Here is a 24,578-nt window from a genome sequence, read left to right as displayed (position 1 = left end):
TAAATTGGTGTAATCCAAGGGAGCTTCACAGCTAACATAGGTCAGAGGTGGTAGTCATGGGTGGAGTTGTGCAAGCAGGGTACTCATAGCTAGAAATACGATTGCCTGCATTACCTTGTTGTGTAACAAGATCAACAGGCAATCTTAGACACTTCAGAAGCTAACATTAGGGTGGTGTACTATATTTCTAACAGATTTGGTTTATGAAGACACAAGCAAAACCAGTATTCCTAAAGCAGTGTCATCTACACAGGCAGGCACGATTTTTTGTTAACCTTATTTTTTTAAACTGTATTTTATTTTGTTGTAGTGGATGTGACACACTGACAGTATCCTGAAGAAAACATGTGGAATTAACGTTCCTGAATTAAATTAAGCCTTCTTGAATTAGATTAATAACTTTGGGATACATTGTGTTAAAAATGCAATTGTGTGTGTGTTGTTGTGGAATTATATGTATTTTTATGGGAAAGAGGAGACTAGCAGAGGGTGATTAGGTAAATTCACTCAGGTTGTAACATCTCCAGAGAAATCACCTTTCTGGAAAGAGAGAAGAGGGAGTTTAAAAAAAAAACCAAAAACTACTCCTCCTCTTGAGCATGTTCAGTGGACCCCTGAAATTTTTACCAGAACCAAACGAAGCCCTGTTCCCTTTGACATCGCAACACACATGTTCTACAATTGGATTGATCAGGTAGGTTTAGGCAGGAGCGGAGGCCACTACTGGGACAGCTTACAGTTTTGGAGACTGATATAGGTATACAACAAAATCCTTCTTGAAATGACATTTATATCAGGAACAGAAAAAAATTGGAGGCACAAAACTGCTCTGCAATTTTTTTTTCTTTTTGAAGAGATCCTCTTCAATTTTTTATTTTTCATTTATAAAAGAAAAATACACTCTTTCTCTGTTGGGAATGTTAACAGATATGCTGTTGCCTGATTAACTGAGTGCAACAGAAAATTATCTCCAATTATTAATCAACAGGAGCAGCAAAATTGGGAAACTGTGCCTCTCTCATACTTCAATGCATGAAATTCAGCATCTGAGATTTGAATTTTTTTTTTACAAAGGGAAACTAAATGCAAAAATATCCTTTTTTTTAATGCAATGTGATGTTTAAATTATACTTTTGCTCACATGTAATCCATTTAATGGATTGTGTCCTTAGTGTGCAAAATTAAATTACCATCAACGTGCCCTGATTAAAGTAATTAGCAGCTATTACTTGGCCCTTGAACATAATAGAAGAAAAATTTATACTTAAGATAAATGGTTTTTATAGAACATGTTGTCTCAAGCCCATCTGATGATCAGTTTTGAGTTAAATCAGGTTATTTTTAATAGGTATTGAGCTGCAGAATATGAATTACAAAGAGATTCAAACCCATTTCAGAATGAAGTTGAATCCCCAATAGAGAGTGGGGAATTATTTTTAAAATGGAACTGGCTTTAGTCATTATCTGCTTTTTTAAATCCTGTGTTCATCCTATACTGATGTTAATGGATGATACTGATCTATTTGCTCCTTTTGACAGGCTTCCCTTTAAAACAGGAGAAAGCCATTCTAATCTATTGAAATGAAGTGTCTGAGTATCATACCTGGCATGTAAAAGCGTAGAATTAACTGTGTAAATGTATATCTTTTTATCAGTTTTTGTCACTAATATTGTAACTGGAGATGTTGGTGAAGCTTCACTTTCCTACTTCAGTGTAGACTAGAATAGAGATGGTACATACAGACCAGTCTAACTGATTGTGCTGTCATCAGGCTGTGGGATTTGATGTATTTAATTTGTTTGAATAATCTGGCACTGAACTGGAGTTTTACCATCATTGATGTAACAGCTGCTCAGACTTTACGTTACATAAAAGTACTTACAATTAAAGAGAAGATAATCCTCAGACCAGAAGTCTAACCTAAGTTAATAACGTAGGCCTCTTTGCTCAGTTCACATTTTTACTCTGACACTCCCTTACTACATTGTATGTGATGGTTAATTTGGAAATATTTAACTTTGCAAAACCACTAAATAAAGCTCAAGATAAAAATAGCAAATATGTCAGACTGCTGGTGAGTGAGTGGCCTTATTAAAATAATTTTACCAGCTATTTTGGTCTGAGGGAGCTGTGGTGGTTCTGTGGCTTATATAATTCACCAGCTAAAAATTTACAGAGGAGTTGAACTTGTGACAACTACGAAGAAGCTGGACGAAGCTGGAAGTCAGTACCTTAATCTGCATAAATATGTCAATGATTTTTAAAGAGATTTTTCTATATCTTTTTTTCAAGAACAATCATGTTAGAAGAATGTTTGCCATCTATATGATCAAGACAGAGAACACTTAGGGATGATTTGCACCAAACCCTCAATAATTTTCATAGAACTTGTCAAGGGGAAACTGTCTGAATACTGTGTGCTCTTATTTAATGTAGGTGATGCAATGCTTTCTTAGATTTAGAGTATTATTAATGCAAGAGCAAAGCTTAATAAAAGCCAAGATTCAAAAAATTATTTAGCAATGATGAAAGTCTGTTGAAATGTTATGGAGTAGGTAATGATGAATAAAATAGAATTTATTTTATTCTAAGTTGGCTTCTTGTATATTGATCTATTACTTGGAGTATAGATTACAGTGCATGTAGAGTATGTAGTTAGCTGTAAGCATCAGGACATGTATCAGACTCTGGAGCAGAAGGTTAGGGAAAAAGGCATATGAAATAGAAATTGTAATTCAACAAGTTCACCTCCATTTTAAAATCATTACAACACCAAATAAAACCATGTTGCTAATTTTGCTTTGCAAAGTTGTATTTCTTTTGCAATATCTGGTCTTTATCTGCCGCATTTGTATTCTAGTACTGGACTGCTCCTTCTCAGACTTACTTTTGCTATATTATGGCTCTTTGAGATGTACAAGCATATTGAAATTCCATTAAATCACAAAATTGTTTAGTTATTACCAGGAGAACATTGCAGTAAATTTAGCTGATCCTGCAGAACATTTGGTAGGTACCACATTTACCGAGTAGTGTAGTTGATCTTTCTGATATACGACAAAGCTACCACTACGTATGCAAAAACTGGGCAGTTCTGCTGAAGGTATCACCTAAAACTGAAAGATTCTGCAGACCTGTAACTCTGTATCACAAGCTCTAATAGACTGTTTATTTGTTGCAAAGATGTTTACTGGGTCTCCAGAAATTTAGTGGAGAACTTGTCACACATTTTCCCATTTTACACACCCACCAACCAAACAGCAGGAAATGTTATGTCCTTCTGGCTAAAATAAGTAAACTGAAACTGCCCTGCGGAATAGGAGAGAGAAGATGGGTGAGATCATATATTTTATTGGACCAATATCTGTTGGTGAGGGAGACAAGCTTTCTTCAGACCTGAAGAAGAGCTGTGTGGTTTGACAAATTCTCTCTCTCCAACTGAAGTTGGTCCAATAAATGATATAACCTCAACCATCTTGTCTCTCTAATATCCTAGGATCAACATGACTACAACTACACTGTGTACAGCTGTGGAATAGGAGACTAATAGGTGCTGATGCTAAGGAGGAAGAGACAAGAAAATCTCACCTAGGGTTCTGCAGTCTAAACTAGGGGTTCTAAGTCTGTAGGTCGTGATGTCAAAATAATTTCCTCAATGAACTTTTGTGTGGTGGTTATGATGCTGCTTGTCACTCATGCTGTGGTTTTCCAGCAGTGCTTTCTAGCCAAATACTAGAATAGAACTTTGAGTTTCAAAAATAGACTACTAGGTCCTCAGAGGCCCCATTTATGCTGGGTCCTACACCATGTGACCTGATGGGTTTTTAAACACCAAGGTTTACCTTAATTATCCTTTTTTAAACACTTTAATTCTGTCCACGTTGACTAGCTGTACTTTAAAAACACTCTAGACTATGCAGTTTATAAACCACCCAGTTTTTAGAAGTTTAAACCCCTAGAGTATCTTTGTATTCAAATGTGGACCCATTGCCAGGTTCAGCAACAGGTAAATGAAGAGGTCACTTCTGTATGTTCCTGACCAGTGGTAAGATGCCAATTTAGAACTGTTCCCTTCCTGGTGGGGTTTTCTCTAGGTAGACTATGCTTCCTGGGCCCAAAAAGGGGAGCTGTCAACCCCTAGCTAAGCTGAGATTGGAGAGGGAGATGAATCAGTTACATTTCGGAAAAGGTGTGTACTGCCAGCAAAGCCTGGCAGGTTTTGTTGGACAGAGTAGCCAATATAAGAGGTGGTACATGAGCCCATTATGTCACTGCAGGGCCAAAACTCCCTTCGGCCAAAGCTGGTGAAGGCTCAGTTGTTGAAACACAGTGTAGATGAAATGAAAATTTTAACCCTTATGTTGGCTAGATCTCTCAGGGCAAATCTGGATACTAGCCTCTTTAAGAACTCTAATCTGCATCTGCATTTGATTGTGGCTCACTTGTCACCCACAAAGAGGAGGCCAGCTTATTGGAAAACTTATCCCATAAACTTTGCAGCACAAATACCAATTCTATAATTACTCCAGTTTAATGGTGTGAAGGTGATGTCTTGGTGGAAATAGTTAATACTTATATACCCAGTGAAAGAAGGGTGATATTTATCTACATCCAAAAAAGAGGGTGAAATAGTTGGAAATAATTCTAACCCCTAGATTCTCTACTGTATATTAGGTATATTAAAGGAGCTAGAACCTAGGTTATCTATGGACACTAAACAACCTTGGTAGTCAATTTACTGGGAAAGATAAACCTTCTTCTATTGAAAGTGACAGCATTGTCCCTTCTCTTTTTCTCCACCTGGATCCCTTGTACACTCTTTCTGATGCTTTCTATTAAGAACGTTAGACTCTCACTGTCACGCGCTTTTATTTTTCTGTAAATGAGAAAAAACAGGTGTGACCCAAATTAGGTCTTTACCGTTGTGTTTGTCAAAAAAGTTTGGGATTTAGCTCCTTTTCTGAGGTATGCAGAGCTTGTGGAATTAGAAGCAGAATTCTTCATGCTATTTTGCATGCTAATTATCTTGTCAGCTATTGTAGGTGGAACACAGAACCTTGAGCCTCTGTCTTAGTAGGTAAACATGCAAATGAAAAAAAGCTTTATTTTCTTTTATAATGTTCTTATCTGTATTTGGAAGTCTATCAAGTGTTCTGTTAAAGATTTAGGCACTTGAAATCAGCTTTGTGATAATTTTTAAAGTATTGTTGCCCATTGCCATATGTGATCCTTAGAACATATTTAACACACTCATGCTCTGAAAGCCAGAAATGTTTCAGCATGACATAGTTCTTCTCCTCTTTTTGCACTTTTGACAGCCATGCCATACAAATCAATTTGTATTTCTCACATCACTTGCGTTCCTCTTTTGGAGCCTGATCCAAGCCCATTGGAAAGACTCCAGTTGATTTCCTTGATCATGCCCTTTAGATGCTGTGTTGATATCTTGCTTCATTTTCATCATATGTGTCTGTACATTCCAGATGATTTGTAATGAAACTAAGCAGGCTGAGGTTGCTATTATGCGCTAACATTAGAGTAAGAATTCCATGGTAATTGACTACATGCGTTAAAAGGTAACTCTAAGGACTAGGTTTTCCAAAAGTTCTCAGCACTGCAGTTGGCACCAGACTTTCAGGAACTGCTGATGCTGAGAACTTCTGAAAAATCTGGCCCTAAAAGTATAGCACTAGGTCACTGGTTTTAAAATTTTTACATAACAGATTAACCTAAAAGGGGCTATTGTTTTGCATATTGTGTCACAATTTGGGAATATTTATTCTTGAAATAATCAGTAGTTGAAATATAATGTTTATGTTTAATATGCAATCTTCTGTTTTAGCACAGATTAATAAATATGTCCCCAGAAGTCAGTCAGATGTGTTGAATCGCCACATTAACAAGAAGTTTTTTAAACTGTTAGGTATTGTACACAAATATAATTTCAGTGCTAAAATGCTGAAAATTATTAGTATTTTTGTTCTTGAAGCTCGTACGTGCAAAGTTCTTTGTATGCAAATTGATCTTTTTTTCCACCAGTCATCAGATATACAAATTCTTTAATGCAGCAGTACATAAAAGAACTACTTATACAAGACTAAACTATTACTGTTTATATCAACAAAAACTTGGACATTTCTTAAACCTGGTGTGGCACGTATGGGCTTTTTATATGACAAATATACTTAAGCACATTCATTGAATAATTAAATTTATCATTACAATCCCTTTCACATGATGCTCGCCCTGTCTCTGAAATACATAGAACTTTTATACTTAAATGCATCTTTTAAAAATCTTTCAAATCAGTGATTTTTTTGTTACATTTTGCACAAGTTTCGATGTTCATTCATCACCAACACTTTTTTTCCTCTTAAAAAGTTTCCTAATACTTTTACCTGTAAATATTGTTGCTCCTTGATTGTGCATAAAGGCATGTCTCTTTGCTCACGTTACATTACAGTATACAGTGTTTCTCGGTCTGCAGGCCGCTTGCAGCCCAGTCAGCACACAGCAGTGGCCCATGTGAGTGTGTGTATATAATATGGATGCGGACCACATAACACACACAGGTGCATGTGCGGCCCACAAGGGTAAATAGATTGAGAACCACATGTCTACAGAAAGGCACAAAACTTGCATGTTAATGGAGTTGTGCCTGTTTATGCTAGGACTAAACTTAGTCTTTTATATAAAGATGCAGCAAACAGAGAACATCAACAGTAGTAGGGTTATCATGCAAATGTTTATGGGATTCATGGAATGTTTAGCATGGTCAGTTTGTTTAACTCTGCATGGTTACTTTTGACTAAGGATAATTGAAATGTTGATCTTGCATTTCACTTGGCTTACAACATTCATTTTGTGTCATATAACAGATATCAATATATTCAGAAATGTGGATAACTTAGTTGTGTGTTTTGGTTCTCTTCAGAATGAATTACTTGTTATCCTAATACACCAGGTTTTTGAAATCTAAGGGCTAAATTGAGCTCTGGTGTAAGAAGATACAACTTCATTAACTTCACTGGAATTATGCTGGCTTACACCAGAACTAAAGGTGGACATAAGTATTTCTTTTTAATGCCTAAACAGGCAGAAAAGCTCCCACTTGTTACGTACTATAAAAACCCAGTAAACCTCCCAAGTTACAGAGATGGAACAAAAAATCCTTTTACATTGGTCAAGAGTATCTGGAGGCTTTTCTGTTCAGTTAGTACTGTTATCTAAGGCTTGTATTACAGATGACTTTCCCACATTGTGAGTCAGTACATACTCCAAAAAGGTACTCTCAGGTTTCATGTATCCAGGTAATTAGCTGAGTTTGAGTAGACTGGTAAAACCACTTGAAGGTCAGTACAAGACTTTCTGGCAGACTGCCTAGTTTGGAGTCAGTAAACATGCTTATGTCGAAGTGTTAATCTGTGCAACATGTTTCAGAGTGGTAGCCGTGTTAATCTGTATCAGCAAAAACAATGAGGAGTCCTTGTGGCACCTTAGAGACTAACAAATTTATTTGGGCATAAGCTTTCGTGGGCTAAAACCCATTTCATCAGATACATGGAGTGAAAAATACAATAAGGTGTGTGTGTGTATGTATGTATGTATGTGTTTATATATTACAGCACATGAAAAGATGGGAGTTGCCTTACCAAGTGGGGAGAGTCAGTTTAATGAGAAGTAGATCAGTGTTTTTATATTGTTATCCATGACCACTTCCATGCTTGCTTTCAAAGTATTTTGTTTTTCTTCATATTTTAAATGTTTTTATTTCAGTGGTAGAGGAGCACTATGATCTACACTGAATTAAAATGTGTGTGTTTTCTGGTAATATCAATCTGTAAATTGCATTATAAATGTGCTAAAAATTCTGCTGCTGTTTCAAACAGTTTGAATATGTACATTTACATCAGAGTGGGGTGTTCTCTCATGGGTGTCTGTGGATTGAGGCAGTAATGCACATGAAAATAGTTATCAGAAGGCAATCACCACATTACATGTGTTTTGCTATGTTGCCTTCCTCTTGCATGGCAACCTCATTGTTCATGGAAAAAAATTGTAAACAGAGAAAGGCAAAACAGAAAACTCCAACATAGAAATGAGTTGCAAAAAGAATCTTGTAACCGGAGGGCTTACCTACACTAAAGAACTGAAATGGCTAGCTATTCTAAAAGGCTGTTATTGAAGGTTTATTTTCCTTTCCTACACAAAGAAAGCTTGCAATGATTTATGCACCTGCAAGTAGTATCTTAGTAACATCACTGAGGAAATAATGCTCAGTTTTTTCTAAACACTTTTTGTTGAACATAATCATAAGTCGTAAAACAAAGGTCCAGAGCAATTTAATAAAAGTTCTTCAAAGTGCTGCTCCTTATTCCATTTATGTAAGAGACATATTCAGCGCTGAGTGTTTTTCTGGCTACAGTATGATAAGGGTCAGATTATAGTCATCCAACTATCTATCCGGTTTAGTTAAATTAAACCTGAATTATTGCTTAACTTGATCTACACAAACTTAGCATGTAAAGTCACACTTCTTCCTCTATAAAAGAAAATTAACCTCTTTGGCTCTGGAATCAGCTTTCTATCTCATAAAGTACCTAATGGGGATTTGCTGTTACATTATGCACGCCTTGGCAGTTGATGGTACTATGGGGTGTATGTGCACTACACAGAAATACCAGCGGATGACAGAAGAGAATAATTTATCTAATCAAAAACATACAGTTTTGCTCGGGGAAATAATGTGCTGTTAATCTTACCACGTGTGCAAACCTCTGCTGTATAGTCTTTTGGCTACTTGTCACAGTGATGGAAGTATAGGATAGTCTGTGTTTGTTTAGGGATTGATTGTAGTGGTAGTTGTTGTTTATAGGCTTTTATATCCCGCTTATCACTATAGTATCAGAACTCCTGACAAATGTTAATGTGTTTGGCCTTATCCCTGTCAGGGAAGGGGGAAAGGATTATCATCCCCAGTTTACAATAGGGAAACTGGTCAAGTCAAACTAGTTAGCCTCAATGTAGAACCATGAATAAGACCCAAATCTGCTGGTTCACAGCCCAAGGTTTTGCCTACAAGATCATCGTTCCTTGGGCTGCAATCCTGTAAATACTGATGCACATGCTTGACGCACATATGAGTAGTGCCATTTAATTCAACCCTAAAGCAGTTTAATTGGGACTACTCATGTGTGAAGCATGTACATTAAGTGTTTGCAGTACTAGGGCCTAAACCTCCATATAGGTGCTTAGCCGGGCCGTACAAAATAGCAAAAGAAAATCCCTTTTGTGGCTTTTAATGCCATTTTACTGAATGCTGTGATGTCCTCTGACTTATTTCCAGAATTTTGAGAGCCCAGAAACTTTTAAGGTGGAATCATGACTGTAAAGCTCTTTGGGTCATGGAATATCTTGTAAAGGGCTGAGTAATTTGATGATGCTGTATATATGTTTTGTGCTGATGACAAACAATATATAAAGAGAAATAAAAACAGAAAAGTTAAGTGCCTTTTCTGAACAGGAACTGAGATCCACTTGATAGGGATGGGCCTGAGAGTCTGGATACCTGGGTCTTGACCCAGACTTCCTGTGGGACCTTGGACATGTCACTTTGGCTCCCTGAGCCTCCATTTTCTGTTTGTAAAATGGGGCTAATATTTACCTACACTCTAGGGTGTGTTTTGAGGAATAGCGTAAATTATACAATGCTGTATAAGTATAAAATTATTGTTGCAACCGGATGGTGGCAGAGATAACAGGACTGAGAAGTTTTCTGGCTCCCTGTTTTATGCTCAGTCAACTAAATAATCCTGTTTCTTGGGCTTTGTCTACACATGGGAAACTTACCAATATTTTTCTACCAGTTCTAGCAGTGGTTCAGATGAACTGGTCTTAAAATTTGTGAGAGCAAAGATGTTATCTTTTGGTATGTCTCTTTTCTCTTCCATCCCAATTTTTTGAAAACTTTGATATACAACTCACCTATTCAGAGAAGTTGCTGGGTATTTTGCTTTTTGCATAGCTTTTCAGAGAAACATAGATTCTACATTTTAGTGTATGTAAGCTGTCATTCAAGTAAGCCAGAAGTAGTCAAACATCCTTTTCTCTATTTTTAACTCCCTTCTTAACTCAGCTTATACACAACTTTACATTGAATTAAAAACACCTATGGTAAATCTCATTTTACGTAAAAACCTTTATTCTCTAGTTGCAAACATCAGTGCATTACCGTCAGCTTGCCAGGAGTCCTATTTTTATTCCTTGAAAAATATTCTTATTAATTAGTTGATAAAAGAGTAGGGAAGGGGAGACTGGAGGATGAGGGGGCTAACTCTGAGACAACACAGAAGTATAAAGGGGAGGTAGCGGCAGCTTAAGTGTCTATCACATGAATAATAGTAAACTAAACAATATCCCAAATAAGCAACTTTCTTTTTTTACATTTTAGGTGATGTCTCTCCAATTCACATGAATCCTATTTCTCAATCCCAGTTTGTTCCTTTGGCAGAAATTCTTTGCTGTGCTATATCTGATATGAATGCAGCTCATGTTGTTGTTACCCAGGAAACGTTAATGGATCAGTTGGTGAAACATTATCCAGGTAATATGTTGCTAATTTTTTCCTTCAGAAGCTAATAGATTGTAATTCATATGTTGCTGACAGTGCGTGTAAACATTCATTAACAATTTGTCTGAATTTGGCAAAATGGAAGAATATAAATGAACAGGTAATCACACAGTAATTTATACATCCACCTGCACTATCTTTGTAAATCTGTGTACAGTTTGGTAAAATGTATTTTATTTTTGTATAGAATTCTTCCTACGAAGTATCACTTTACATTGAGAAATAGAAAGAATATAAGAATGCTATGAAAGTATATCTGTGGCTGTATGCTAAAGAGGGAGAGCACATGAAATTGAAAGAGGTACTAAAAGAGGCCAAAAGGTAGAAGTATGTGAAAGTGTGGGGCTCCTAACTGGAGAACCTAAAGCTTTTAGTCACCCTCTTGAATGGATGGAAACGTGATATTTGACTTACGGATAGGGTGTGGGATTGGCAAAGAAGAATCCATGTGAATGGTCTGTGGCCACAGATAAGATTGGCCTCAACTTCAGGTTTGATGGCCAAATTTTTCTTTGCCCCAAAAAGGAAATTCTAAATTCATCACTCACTCTAAGACCTGGTCTACACTGGGAAGTGGTCAATCTAAGTTATGCAACTTCAGCTACAGGAATAACGTAGCTGAAGTCAACGTACTTGGATCTACTCACCACGGTGTCTTTACTGCAGTGAGTCGACTGCTGATGCTCCCCAGTCGACTCTGCCTGCGCCTCTTGCCCTGGTGGAGTACCGGAGTCAACGGGAAAGTACTCGAGGATCAATTTATCGCATCTAGACTAGACATGATAAATTGACCCCTGCTGGATTGATTGCTGCCCACTAATCCAGCGGGTAGTATAGACATACTTTTTATCCTGCATTGCTCATTTAGGGTATGTCTAACAAGAGAGCAGCAATTTCTCCTGAGCTCCCAGGGTCAGGAGCACCTAATTACAATTTATTTTTTTAAAGCCCCAGGTGTTGGGCTTCTCCTGAGACCTTGTCCACTCAGTTCCCCCAAGAGTTCAGTCTGAATCCAGTCTCATTACTCAGGTTTCTTTATCTGGCATACAGCAAAGCTACGCTGAGTTGATCAGACTCAAGCATAGGAAGTGGGTATAGCGTGTACCACACATCCAAAGTTACACAGAAAACCTCTTCCTCTGTATACATTTACACATTACATTGCATTTATTATACATTGTATCACCCATTTTGGGATTGGCTTGGTCATTTTGCGGAACAAATCCCTGTACAGCATGTTCTCTCCACCTGCTGCCCATGTTCGACTTTATTCTTTACCTTATCCTTACACTCCTGACTTTTGTTGTCCATGGTTATCTTGTTCTCAGTAAATGGTTCCCTGGGTGTTTCCCCTCTTATATGAGCTAGTTCAAACCTTTTGTCTCTTATCTTACTGACCCATTTACTTATGTTAGCCTAAATATTCCATTTTCAGCCTGCTGATCTAGTTACTTCCCTAATCCTGTCTTCCAAGGTCTTGCCTATACTACAGGGGAAAGTCAATCTAAGCTATGCAATTTTGGTTACGTGAATATCGTAACTCAAATCGATGTAGCTTGGACCTACTTACTGCGGGGTCCACACTATGTGACATCGACAGGAGAGACTCTCCCATCAACTCCCCTTTCACATCTCAATCCGGTGGAGTATAGGAGTGGACGGGAGAGCGATCTGCAGTTGATTTAGCAGGTTTTCGCGAGACCCGCTAAATTGACCACCGATGTATGGATCACCATGTATTGATCCCCTGGTAAATGTAGACAAGCTACAAGAAAGGAGGCCTCCCCCATGTTTAATTACTCATGTCCAGCCAGGTCTACATCAGGTACTCCATGAAAGTTGTTTGGTCTGATACTTGTCATGTCTCCTGACCCTTAGTGCTCCTCTAGTCCTGCTTAGCATACAGACAACTCTGGTAAGCAGATATCCATCTTGCTTGTTTGCTTGTAATGCAAAAATTAGAGGTTTCTAACTATAGGCTTTTAGTGTGTCACCACAGATTGGGCTAGAGTCCTGCCAAGAACTTGAAATAATTTTAAATTGCATCACAACAGCCCCAGATATGACCTTAGCTCAGATGGAAATGACACTCTAAATCAGGGGTTGGCAATCTTTCAGAAGTGGTGTGCCAAGTCTTCATTTATTCATTCTAATCTAAGGTTTTGCATGCCAGTAATACACATTTTAATGTTTTTAGAAGGCCTCTTTCTATAAGTCTATAATATATAACTAAAATATTGTTGTATGTAAAGTAAATAAGGTTTTTTAAATGTTTAAGAAGCTTCAATTAAAATTAAATTAAAATGCAGAGCCCCCCAGACCAGTGGCCAAGACCTGGCAGTATGAGTGCCACTGAAAATCAGCTCACGTGCTGCCTTCAGCACGCGTGCCATAGGTTGTCTACCCCTGCTCTAAATACTTGTAATAGATGAAGGGATGTCTCACTCTACAGACTGCCATAGATGGTACCGTTTTACTAGAAACTGTTAGTCACACTAAATAGGACTGCAGTGGCATGGAATTTATGAAAAACCTAGGACAGCGCCCCAGTTTTCAGTAGATTGTCAGGGATTGTGACCCATGATTGAAAAACATTGATGGAAAGGCAAATCAGCAAGGTAAATCCCAGCGACAGTTGAAAACTTGGGTTTATTCATATTTGATGAATTGAAGAAGAGAATTGCTATATCTGATTTAGTTGGGCATCCTATCTCCAACAATAGCCAGTACTATATTCGTCAGAGGAAGATCAAACAGTTCCTATAATGTACCATTGTGTAATAAGGTGTCCATAGGGAACTCTTCATAATTGCTGTCAATTATTGGGTGACTGCAGAGTTTTTATCTCTTATAAATATTTTATCCTATTTAATGTAATGAGAATATCCTCAGTTACCTATACAAATGTTTAATCCTTTAAAAACAACAGCAGCAAAATGTCCTAAATTCTGTAGGTAGGATCTAGAATCCCAATACAATACTGATTTCTATGAGCATAGCTTGAGGGGTCAAATGTTGCGGTTCCTAACACTTTAAAAGTTCCACGTCATCAGTGCCCGCCCATGTGTTCCTACTAAATACTGGAACAAATTCAACTGAGATGTGGCTGGCCCCTTTCCTTCCTCCTTTTCAAAAGTTGGCTTATCTCATTACTCAGGAGTTGGGGTTGATGAAGATGACCTGTTGTCTGCCGCTTGCATCTGTTAGTGGTGAATTCAAAAGACTTGCTAGTGTATCTTTTTCACTGCCCTCTATTGGAGAGAATTGATAATTGCTGTCCTTTACTGGATGGCCTATAAATAAGCCCCTTCATTTTCAATTTAAACCAGTTTTTACCAAAAAAAATTCCCAGGTTTTACAAAGAGTATTATTGATTTTTTCTGATTTTCACCTTACTTTTGTGTCATTCAAATATATAAAAAAATAACTTGTTTTATTAGAAAAATACAGTACATTGCATGAGAGATCTGATACGATAATACATTAGTCTGTGTACATGCAAAGCTGCCTGTTGAAGTAAGGCTACGTATTAGTTTACAAGATACACACAATAAACAGGCATGCATGCAAACTCTAAAGAGTCTGAGCATCTGAACATACTGATGAATCTCATGCCCACCACAAGAGGATTTCTGCTAGTTCTAAGCATAAACTCAATTTACTAAGCACCAGGTAATGAGTTCTGTTCATAATTCTGCATCTGTGAAGTTTAGCTCACAGTCTTGACATCTCTGTCCTGTATGCTGCTATAGGGTTTTGTTTAGGGTATTTTTTTGCTGTTTGACAACTGACCGTGTATTTTGTTTTGTTTTTTATTCTGGCTCTTAAAGCTGAACACTGTGATGTGTCTTTAACCATCCGGTTAAGAATGGCATCAAGTGATAGAAACTGTAGGAGTTTTTATTAAGATTGATTTTTATACTACTCAAATTCTTAATATGTGAGTCGTCTTAGACTATTTTGTAAAACCTTCATACTTAATCAGTATGCTTCTTGTATGTCTTAGTCACTTCCAAATTTGTTATATTTCAGTAAATTACTGTTCACATCTAACTTTTCATGATTTTATATATTAACTTATTTCTGATTGAAATATTTATATACTGTGTCTTTACTATAGGTATAGCAACTCCCTCACAAGAAATTCTATATAGTGTGCTTGGAACTCTAATTAGAGAAAGGAAGATATATCACACTGGAGAAGGCTACTTCATAGTGACCCCTCACACCTACTTTATCGCAGATAATGTCATGAAAAACAATAAGAAGTTCCTCTTAGAGGATAATTGCCCTTTACTGCCGTCCACCTCTTATTTTGTAAGCATGGAGAGCTCTGCAGATCTAACAAAAGAAAATGTTCCTCTGGTGTCTCATTGCAGATCCTGTCATTGTTTCCCTGCTCAGGCTATATTCAGTGAACAAAGACATGAGCAATTAATTAACCATGAACCTAATGGAATTGGTCAAAAAGGCTCTGGTGAGTTGAAACCCTCAGTTCAGAATGAGCCTCTCTCTAAATCAGTTGAGACTCAGTCATGTGACATAACCAAGTCCTTAACTTCAATGAAAGAAAAAGAAAAATGTAAGAAGTTTGGGCTTAGCCTTTTCTGGCGTAGCACATCTAAAAAAGAAAAACCTAAAAAAAAGTATTCTTCTTTTTCTGCCCAATTTCCTCCTGAAGAATGGCCAGTCAGGGATGAAGATCATTTAGATAACATTCCACGTGACATTGAACATGAAATCATCAAGCGTATTAACCCTGTGCTAACAGTAGATAACTTAGTTAAACACACAGTACTAATGAAGAAATTTGAGGAACAGAAAAAATATATTAGTAAAGGCACCTCAACCGAAATGTTGACAATTAAGCAAAAGCATCTTTCAAAAGGGTGTGTTCTTAAAAAGCAAAGTAAAATGGCAAAGCATCACAGGAAAGTTCAATCCAACAAAGAAAAGCAAATAAGAAAAACCCAGAGAAAATCTCAAGTTAATGAGGTAATGTCAGAAAATGACAAACAGGAAAAATTTGCAGAGCGTGTATCACATGTTACAAATGAAGTCATAGCTCATGAACAGCTATATGAGGGTGCAACAGGTGTTAAATCCCATTTTATATATAAAAAGCAAATTAAAAATCCTTTTCAAGGTCTACCATGTAGAGAGAGACTTTCTACAAAAGGGCATAAAGGTCAGAAAAACAGTCAATTTAAGTCCAGGATTCAAAAGCAAGAATGGAATTTTCAAAGGTCAAGGTCTTTGGATTCCTCAGGAACCTTTGACCATGAAGCCATACAATCAAATGCTGAAAAATGCAGTGACAAAGCCAAGCAAAACAAATCATCCCATGCTGATAGGTTGGCAGGAAGAATTGTTAAAGGCCATTTCAGTGAATGCTCTAATTATCCACAATGCAGTACTGTACAAATAGATGATATATGTCATTATTCCAGAGAGAGTAGCCTTTCTGACTATGTCTATAGAGGGGCAAACAAAGTTATTGGAGATGTTCCAAAACCTCGTTTCTCTTACGCTGAAGATATGTTTGAGTTTAAGGAAGAAATAAAGTATCCACTGAGTTCAAAAGATACCCATCAGTGTGACAAACCTGCCATAATATATGAGCTACTAGATCAAACATCAAATCAGTTTCAGAATTTCAGTCTTTCTAATGATCCTGCTGACGCTAACCAGTTTAAACAGTCTGAAAATGGCGCAACTCAAAGACTAAGTATTGACAAAAAGAACGAACTAATGTTTAACAATACTACTAACTGGCCTGAGTCTGTTAACCCAGAAAAAAAAGGATTTACTGATGATCAGACTTTGTATCAAAAAGTAGATGATGATGATGATGCTTGCAGCTCATTATATCTTGAGGGGGATGATTACCCTAAATCGTATGAGCAGCAACTCAGCCACACCATTTCAGAAACAGGAGAATGGAGTAAGGGAATACAACAAATAGGAACTGAACTCTCTCTCAGAAACTGGGGTCTTAGTATTCATCCAGCTGAGTGCAATACTGATGTAAATCAGTTAGATTCTTGTGGGCATGAAGAAAATGAAAGTCATAGTCATAGTCATAGTGGGTCAATGGATAGCTCACAAGAGTACCAGAAAATGCATCTTGCAAGAGAAGATTGTTTCTATGAGCAGCTATCTCAGTTTGCTTACACTCATCATGAAGAGGAAGTTGACCTTGCTGAACATGGTGTCAATATACTTGATTTCTGCAAAACAAACAAGGGTGATTTAGATGTTGAAACTTTGCCAAACACTCCCAATGAAATGAGAGAGAAATTAGCTTGCTGGACACTGGGACTGCAGACCATGGAAATGAGAAAAAAAAATGGAAAAAAGCAGCAGCTTTTTAGTAGTACACATACTACAATTTCAGGGCCAAATGTCCAAAAAGAATTAAATAATGTAGAAGTAACAGAAAACCAGAGCATTACAGGAGACAGCGGAATTGATTCTCCAAGGTAACACACGTCAGTTATGTTTTTTAATAATAATAATAATTAATCAGATTTAGGAAGAATTGCTGGAATAGATAAAATTGTATTGTCATGAAGAGCTCCATTGCTAAAATGCACTACAGAAATACCTCCAACAAGATTGTGCTTCTCTGGTATAAAACTTTCATACGCTTAATAAATATAATATGTAACAATTATGTTTCTCTGAGGCAGAAAAATATCTAATTCTGTTTACAGATGGGGGAACCAAGACACAGAGAGGTTAAGCACTTTGGTAGGAGACACTGTGGCTTAGTGGTTAAAGCATGGGCCTGGTAATCTGGAGGCTTGGGTTTTGACATTGACCTTGCTATATGATGGTATGTATGTCTCTTAACCTCTGTGTGCTACAGTTACTCTATCTGAAAACTAGGGATAATAGGTACTTACTTAAAATAGGTGTTTTGAGGTCTAATTAAATGTGCAAAATATTATTCAGGCCATTCGGAGTTGCAAATAGATTTTACATATTCTGGGCTCTCGGCCCTGTGCTTGTTCCTTTATCGAGGCTGTGATGAACTGGGAATGTTCTTAATGTGTTCTTTGAATGCTGAGTGGGGAGTGTTGGCCTGGGAAGGTTGCAGGCAAGTTTTGCTGGGACTGTCTGCATTGGGAATGGGAGACTTTCCTTGAGGGGGATACTTGAGCACGTAACATGAGAACCCAGGAGGGGGGTTGGAGGCCATGTGACACCTCTGCCCAGGAAACTGAAGGCTGGGGAAGGAGAAAGTAGTCAAGGACATAGAGGTCAATGGTAATTGGGACAAATTGCAACATGGATTTACTAAAGGTAGATCGTGCCAAACCAATCTGATCTCCTTCTTTGAGAAGGTGACGGATTACTTAGACAAAGGAAATGCGGTAGATCTAATTTATCTCGATTTCAGTAAGGCGTTTGACACGGTTCCGCATGGGGAACTGTTAGTTAAATTGGAAAAGATGGGGATGAATATGAAAGTTGTAAGGTGGATAAGGAACTGGTTAAAGGGGAGACTCCAGCGGGTCGTATAGAAGGGTGAACTGTCAGGCTGGAAGGAGGTTACCAGTGGAGTCCCTCAAGGATCGGTTTTGGGACCGATCTTATTTAACCTTTTTATTACTGACCTTGGCACGGGAATGTGCTAATAAAGTTTGCGGATGACAAAAAGTTGGGGGGTATTGCTAACATGGAGAAGGACAGGGATACTATTCAGGCAGATCTGGACCACCTTGTAAACTGGAGTAATAGTAATAGGATGAAATACAATAGTGAAAAGTGCAAGGTCATGCACTTAGGGATTAATAAGAATTTTAGATATACGTTGGGGATGCATCAGCTGGAAGCGACGGAGGAGGAGAAGGACCTTGGGGTATTGGTCGATAGCAGGATGACTATGAGCCGCCAATGTGATACGGCTGTTAAAAAAGCAAATGCGATTTTAGGATGCATTAGGTGAGGTATTTCCAGCAAGGATAAGGAGGTGTTAGTACCGTTATATAAGGCGCTGGTGAGACCCCATCTGGAATATTGTGTGCAGTTCTGGTGTCCCATGTTCAAGAAGGATGAATTCAAACTGGAACAGGTCCAGAGACGGGTTACTAGGATGATCCGAGGAATGGAAAACCTGCCTTATGAAAGGAGACTCAAAGAGCTTGGCTTGTTTAGCCTGGCCAAAAGAAGGCTGCGGGGGGATATGCTTGCTCTTTATAAATATATCAGGGGGGTTAACGTTAGGGAGGGAGAGGAATTATTTAAGTTTAGTTCTAATGTAGGCACGAGGACGAATGGGTACAAACTGGATATTAGGAAGTTTAGACTTGAAATTAGACGAAGGTTTCTAACCATTAGGGGAGTGAAGTTTTGGAACAGCCTTCCGAGGGAAGTAGTGGGGGCAAAAGACTTATCTGGCTTCAAGACTAAGCTGGATAAGTATATGGAGGGGATGTTATGATAGGATAGTTTAATTTGGGCAACTGATCTTGGATTATCATCAGATAAGTCTGCTCAATGGTCTGCGGGGAGAGGTTGGTTGGGATGGGAACTGAGTTACTGCAGAGAATTCCTTTTTGGGTACTGGCTGGTGAGTCTTGCCCACATGCTCAGGGTTTAGCTGATTGCCATATTTGGGGTCGGGAAGGAATTTTCCTCCAGGGCGGATTGGCAGGGGCCCTGGAGGTTTTTCGCCTTCCTCTGCAGCGTGGGGCATGGGTCGCTTGCTGGTGGATTCTCTGCAGTTTGAGGTCTTCAAACCAGTTTTGAGGATTTCGATAACTCAGTCCAGGATTAGGGGTTGTATAAAAGTGGATGGGTAGGGTTCTGTGGCCTGCTTTGTGCAGGAGGTCAGACTAGATGATCATATTGGTCCCTTCTGACCTATGAGTCTATGAGTGAGACAGCTGGAGGGAGTTTGTTTGGAGCTGGCTGGGAGAATGGAGGGGAGCCCAGATAAGGCTCTGGTCTCCCAATGTGGCTCTGGCCTCCCTGAGCTCCCAGATGGACCTAACTAAGGGGGTCCTGTTGTCTGTACTGGCAAGGCCTGTCTTGGAGTGTGTTCCTGTCCTCTAAATAAACCTTCTGTTTTACTGGCTGGCTGAGAGTCATGGTGAATCGCAGGAAACCAGGGGTGCAGGGCCTTGACTCCCTCCACACTCCATAACAGAGGCATCTGTAAGCTTTAAGAGACTACCATCAATTTTCATATTTTTTCGCAAATTCACCTAATCAGAAAGCAAGCTTGAGTTTCACATGCTTGCCTGCAAAAACAAAAATAAAAAAAAACAGGTGTCCAAATTTTCACAAAAATTTGAAATTTTTGGAAGTTTGAAATTGGCAGAAACTAATAAAGTGGCAAAACACTAGTTTACATTTTTGAGAAAAATTCCACCCCCCTCCCCTGCATATCCACTATCATTTTGAAAAGCTATTACACACTAAGGACCAAATCCTACAGTTCTTATTTATGCAAAATTCCTAATGAAACCAGCATGTGTTTTGCCTGAGTAGAGACTATAGCATTTGGGCCTGTGTTCTTTTGGCACATTTGTGACTTATTTGCTGAGTTTTGATAGTTTTAATTCTTAGATGTATCTGGGTTATCAGTGTATCCACTATATGGCACTAAAAACTAAATAAACTGTTTTATTTTTAGAACACAAAGTCTTACATCTAATAATTCAGCCATTTTGGATAGGTTGAAAAGAAGACGAAGTTTCCTGCAGAACTTTGAAGGCATAAATAACAGTGCAAGGAGTGGAAGGATGCTTACAGAAAATACATTGCTGCAGTTAACTCCAGTCATGAATGTTTAAGTTTTTTCTCTTACAGAGCTTTGTGAATTCTTTCTTTTGTATAATAGCATTAATGTAAATTTTTTAAACAATCAGATATGTAAAGATGCATCTAAATCCATGTCTATACTTTCAACTTGTTTGAACTAGGGCTGTCAAATGATTACAAAAATCATGATTAATTGCACGATCGTGGTGTTAGTAACAGAATACCATTTATTTAAATATTTTTGGATGTTTTCTACATTTTCAAATATATTGATTTCAGTTACAACACAGAATACAAAGTGTGCTGTGCTCACTTTATTTTTATTACAAATATTTGCACTGTAAAAAAACAAAATAAATAGTATTTTTCAATTCACCTCATACAAGTACTGTAGTGCAATCTCTTGTGAAAGCGTAACTTACAAATGTAGATTTTTGTTTGTTTCATAACTGCACTCCAAAACAGTGTAAAACTTTAGAGCCTATAAATCCACTCAGTCCTACTTCTTGTTCAGTCAATCGCTAAGACAAACAAGTTTGTTTACATTTAAGGGAGATAATGCTGCCTGTTTCTTGTTTACAGTGTCACCTGAAAGTGAGAACAGGCATTGGCAGTGCACTTTTGTAGCCAGCATTCCAAGGTATTTACATGCCAGATACGCTAAACATTCGCATGCCCCTTCGTGCGTCAGCCACCATTCCAGAGTACATGCATCCATGCTGATGATCATTTTTACAATGCAAATATCTGTAATAAAAATTATATAAAGTGAGCACTGCACACTTTGTGTGTTGTAATATAAATCAATATATTTGAAAAACATCCAAAAATATTTAATAAATTTCAATTGGTATTCTATTGTTTAACAGTGTGATTAATCGTGATTAATTTTTTTGAATTAATCACGAGTTAACTGCAATTAATCAACAGCCCTAGTTTGAACATTTCAGTTTAGATTCTTGACTTTTAATTAACATTTTAATAATAGAGTTACTTTTGTTATAGCTATGTGACCATGTCTGTAATAAAAATATGTAAAGCAAAACTATGGACTAAGACTGTACTTCATTCAGGTCAAATTACTAGCCTGACATGATTGTAGGTGGAGCTCCAATAGGAACCGTACAACTACAATAAATTGATACAAGTTGCACTTCCTAAAGGTACTTCCTGTGTGCACCACTGGGGCAACAGAACCCACTAGATACCAGCATACACAAAATAAATAAGTAGGAAAAAAGACTTAATGTCCTGCCTCACCCTGAAAAAGCCACTTGAGACCGAAAACTTGCTATCGCTAGATGAGAACTAACACTAGTAATACTCGGCTTACTAAAGCCAGTGGACCTACTTGTATAAGGCGCACAGGAGTTAGCGTTTCTAAATACAAGTACAGTAACTCCTCGCTTAATGTTGTAGTTATGTTCCTGAAAAATGCAACTTTAAGGGAAACAGTGTTAACGAATCCAATTGTCCCATAAGATTTAATGTAAATGCGGGGGAGTTAGGTTCCAAGGAAATTTTTGGGAGGCAGACAAAAGGCATTGTAGTAAGATGAGGCCCTGAAACATAACCTCTTGTGTCAGAGGCCCGGCCTGAAGTCTGAACCAAAGTACTTCCAGGCATTGCTAAGCAAAGCTGGGCTGTGAGCCAGAGGTAGGCCCCACTCACAGAAGCTGGCAAGAAGAGGGTTGCTAGAAGCAGATGCATCCACACATAAGTGCTAATAAGAGGAGCTTGTGCCAAGATAGCATCAGAACACTCCACAGAGATAATGAGGAACAGGCAGGTGCATATTAAAGACAGAATCAAAAGGACAACACGATGGATAGATTTGTTTGAAACAACATGATCAAAGAGGGAGATAGCCCCCAATAAGTCAAGGGGCTGTACCTCAATACGTCAATAGGGATGAGTAATCTGGCCTGTAACTGTATAAAGTAGGTCCCAGAGTGCACATCTTTGTCTGGCCTAGGGACTTTCCACTGCCTCTGCCACTGACTGAACCGGTCCATTGCCAGGGGGCACAAATTCGTAGTATGACTTGTAGAATCTACTGGAAACTATTACTGTGCTTCATTTGACAATAAACCTGGATCAGGTTCCTTTGTACCTCACTAGAGTCTGTGGTCTTTGGAGGTTCTCTCGGCTGTGTCAGCTATCTGCACAGAGCTGGGGCAGCACACAGAGGGAATACGCACACAGCTACTTGTTATCATCGAACAAGAGCAGAGCACCACACAGGTAGTTACTGACAACAGGTATTATACTGTATAGTACTGTACAGTACTATGGTTGGGAAGTGCCCCTGGCTTATCCCACACAGGCACAGCCTGCTGCAGGCAAAGACGCTAGGAAGCACCTTTGCAGCGGCAGCAGCTTCCCTGGAGAACAGGCTTGGATTTTGCTGGAAATGCTCCAGGTCTGCCTCTTTCTGTCCCTGCTCCACTCCAGGCCCGCCTCTTCCCACCCCCACTCCACCGCCTCTCCAGAGCAACCACATCCCTTCCCCCCAGCTGTTTGGCAGTGCTTAGGACTTTCTAGGAGGAAGGGGGAGGAGCAGAGATGCAGGGCTTCCCTGCTCCTCCCTCTCTCTCCAAGCACTTCGTGAAGGGGCAAGAGCAGGGAAGCCCTGCGTCTCCTCTCCTCCCTCTCCCTCCCAGAAAGTCCTAAGTGTCACCAAACAGCTGTTTCGTGGTGGGGAAAGCGCAGGGAGGGAGGGGAAGGAGACGGAGAAGCGGAGCATGTGCAATGCTCCCTTGTAAAGTCGCTGCTCTTCCATCAAATCTTACAAGCAGGCAGCCAAATCACATAATAAGGGAACATTGCACAACTTTAAACAAGCATGTTCCCTAATTGAGCTGGGATGTAACACTGAAACAGCGTTAAGTGGGACAACTTTAAATGAGGAGTTACTGTAAAGACAATCTTTTACTGATATAGGATGCACGGGAGAATATAGACTATATTAGTGCTACTAACTAAAAAGTTTCACTTAGGCCACACCTTACTGAATGTTAAATGAGACTCTCTGAAAGAGGACCTTTTCCACTCTAAGTGCAGAATGGTGGTGACTTAATCTCCTAATTCTAAAGTGGCTAAAAATCAATTACTTTTTAAAAAATTGGATTTTTAAATTTAAATTAAATACAGATTTATGTAAAATAAACCTATTAAAATTAAATTTGAAACTGACAACCTATATTAAGGCTTAACTTACTACAATTTATTAATATAGTCTGAATTTATATAAAAAAAAATTCAGGCAGTACATATTTGCTGCCAAAGTTTTAAAAGAAGTCAGACCACTGATCTGATGGAAGTCACTGTCTAAGCACCTAGAACCATAGTCTAAAGTACTAAACCAGTTTTTGACAGCAGTAGCCTCTTCTCCAGGTTTATTCAACTAGGTCAGTTCAATTACTAGTTTTATTCAAAGTTGAGAAATGGATTCAGAGTTGTAAAAGCAAGAAAGTTTGTTTGTTCTTCCACTGTGTATAAAAGCGAGGTGAGAGGATGAGAGAGACTAGTTATTAAAAACTTGGATTTGGTGACAAGAAACAATCAGTTCAGTATACTAACAACTTCCTTTGTTTAATCAGTTTTAAATGCAAAACATTTTAATACTCCTCCCCACCCACCCCCACTGTTGTGTCCGACACATTTAACTAATAAAAATACAATTTCAAAATGTTTTTTTAAACTTTTTAATTGAATTCGTTTTCATCCAAATGGAGCCTGACACAAATCAGAAGTAAAATTTAATCTACTAAATAAGAAATACATCATTCACCATTTTACATTCTATATTATGTCAGAAAAATTAAGAATCTGAATAAGTGTATGTTAAGATATATAATTTAAATAAATCCTCATTAGCAAATGCACCAAACTTGGTGAAAAGGCTATATTTAGTTGCAAATCAACATGTTTTTGCACAGCTGAAGTTGTTTCCTTATTCCCAGATCTTTATTCTCAGCACCAGGTTTTTATTCGTGGTTCCCTGATCCTTATTCAAAGGCCAAAATTATTTTAAAATACATCAACGTAAGATTAATTGTTTAGAAATTTCATCAAATTAATTATTAAAATTTAAATTAATTAATTAATCAAGGAGCTGGGTTTTGACTGGCTATACATGACAAAATGTGCTTCATGTCCCCTGGAATGACA

General features: G+C 38.2%; 1 protein-coding gene across 6 annotated transcripts in view; it reads left to right on the top strand.

Moving 5' to 3' along the window:
• Positions 1-20,625, top strand: part of STOX1 (storkhead box 1) — a 33,412-nt gene extending 12,787 nt beyond the window's left edge. For 2 of the 6 annotated variants that reach the window (XM_030568115.1, XM_030568118.1), the window contains exons 2-4: positions 10,452-10,604; positions 14,752-17,113; positions 20,278-20,625. In XM_030568115.1, coding sequence (XP_030423975.1) covers positions 10,452-10,604; positions 14,752-17,113; positions 20,278-20,437 — 2,675 coding nt within the window. In that variant the 3' untranslated portion in view covers positions 20,438-20,625. Of the gene's footprint in view, positions 1-10,451; positions 10,605-10,660; positions 10,732-14,751; positions 17,114-17,347; positions 17,470-20,277 lie in introns of those variants that run through there. The other 4 variants (XR_004001136.1, XM_030568116.1, XM_030568119.1 and 1 more) reach the window with 4 other exon arrangements.
• The last annotated feature ends 3,953 nt before the right edge of the window (positions 20,626-24,578 follow it).

Source organism: Gopherus evgoodei, chromosome 7 (genome assembly GCF_007399415.2).
Source record: "Gopherus evgoodei ecotype Sinaloan lineage chromosome 7, rGopEvg1_v1.p, whole genome shotgun sequence".
Lineage (NCBI taxonomy): Eukaryota > Metazoa > Chordata > Testudines > Testudinidae > Gopherus > Gopherus evgoodei.
This window is presented reverse-complemented; position numbering and strand designations above follow the sequence as displayed.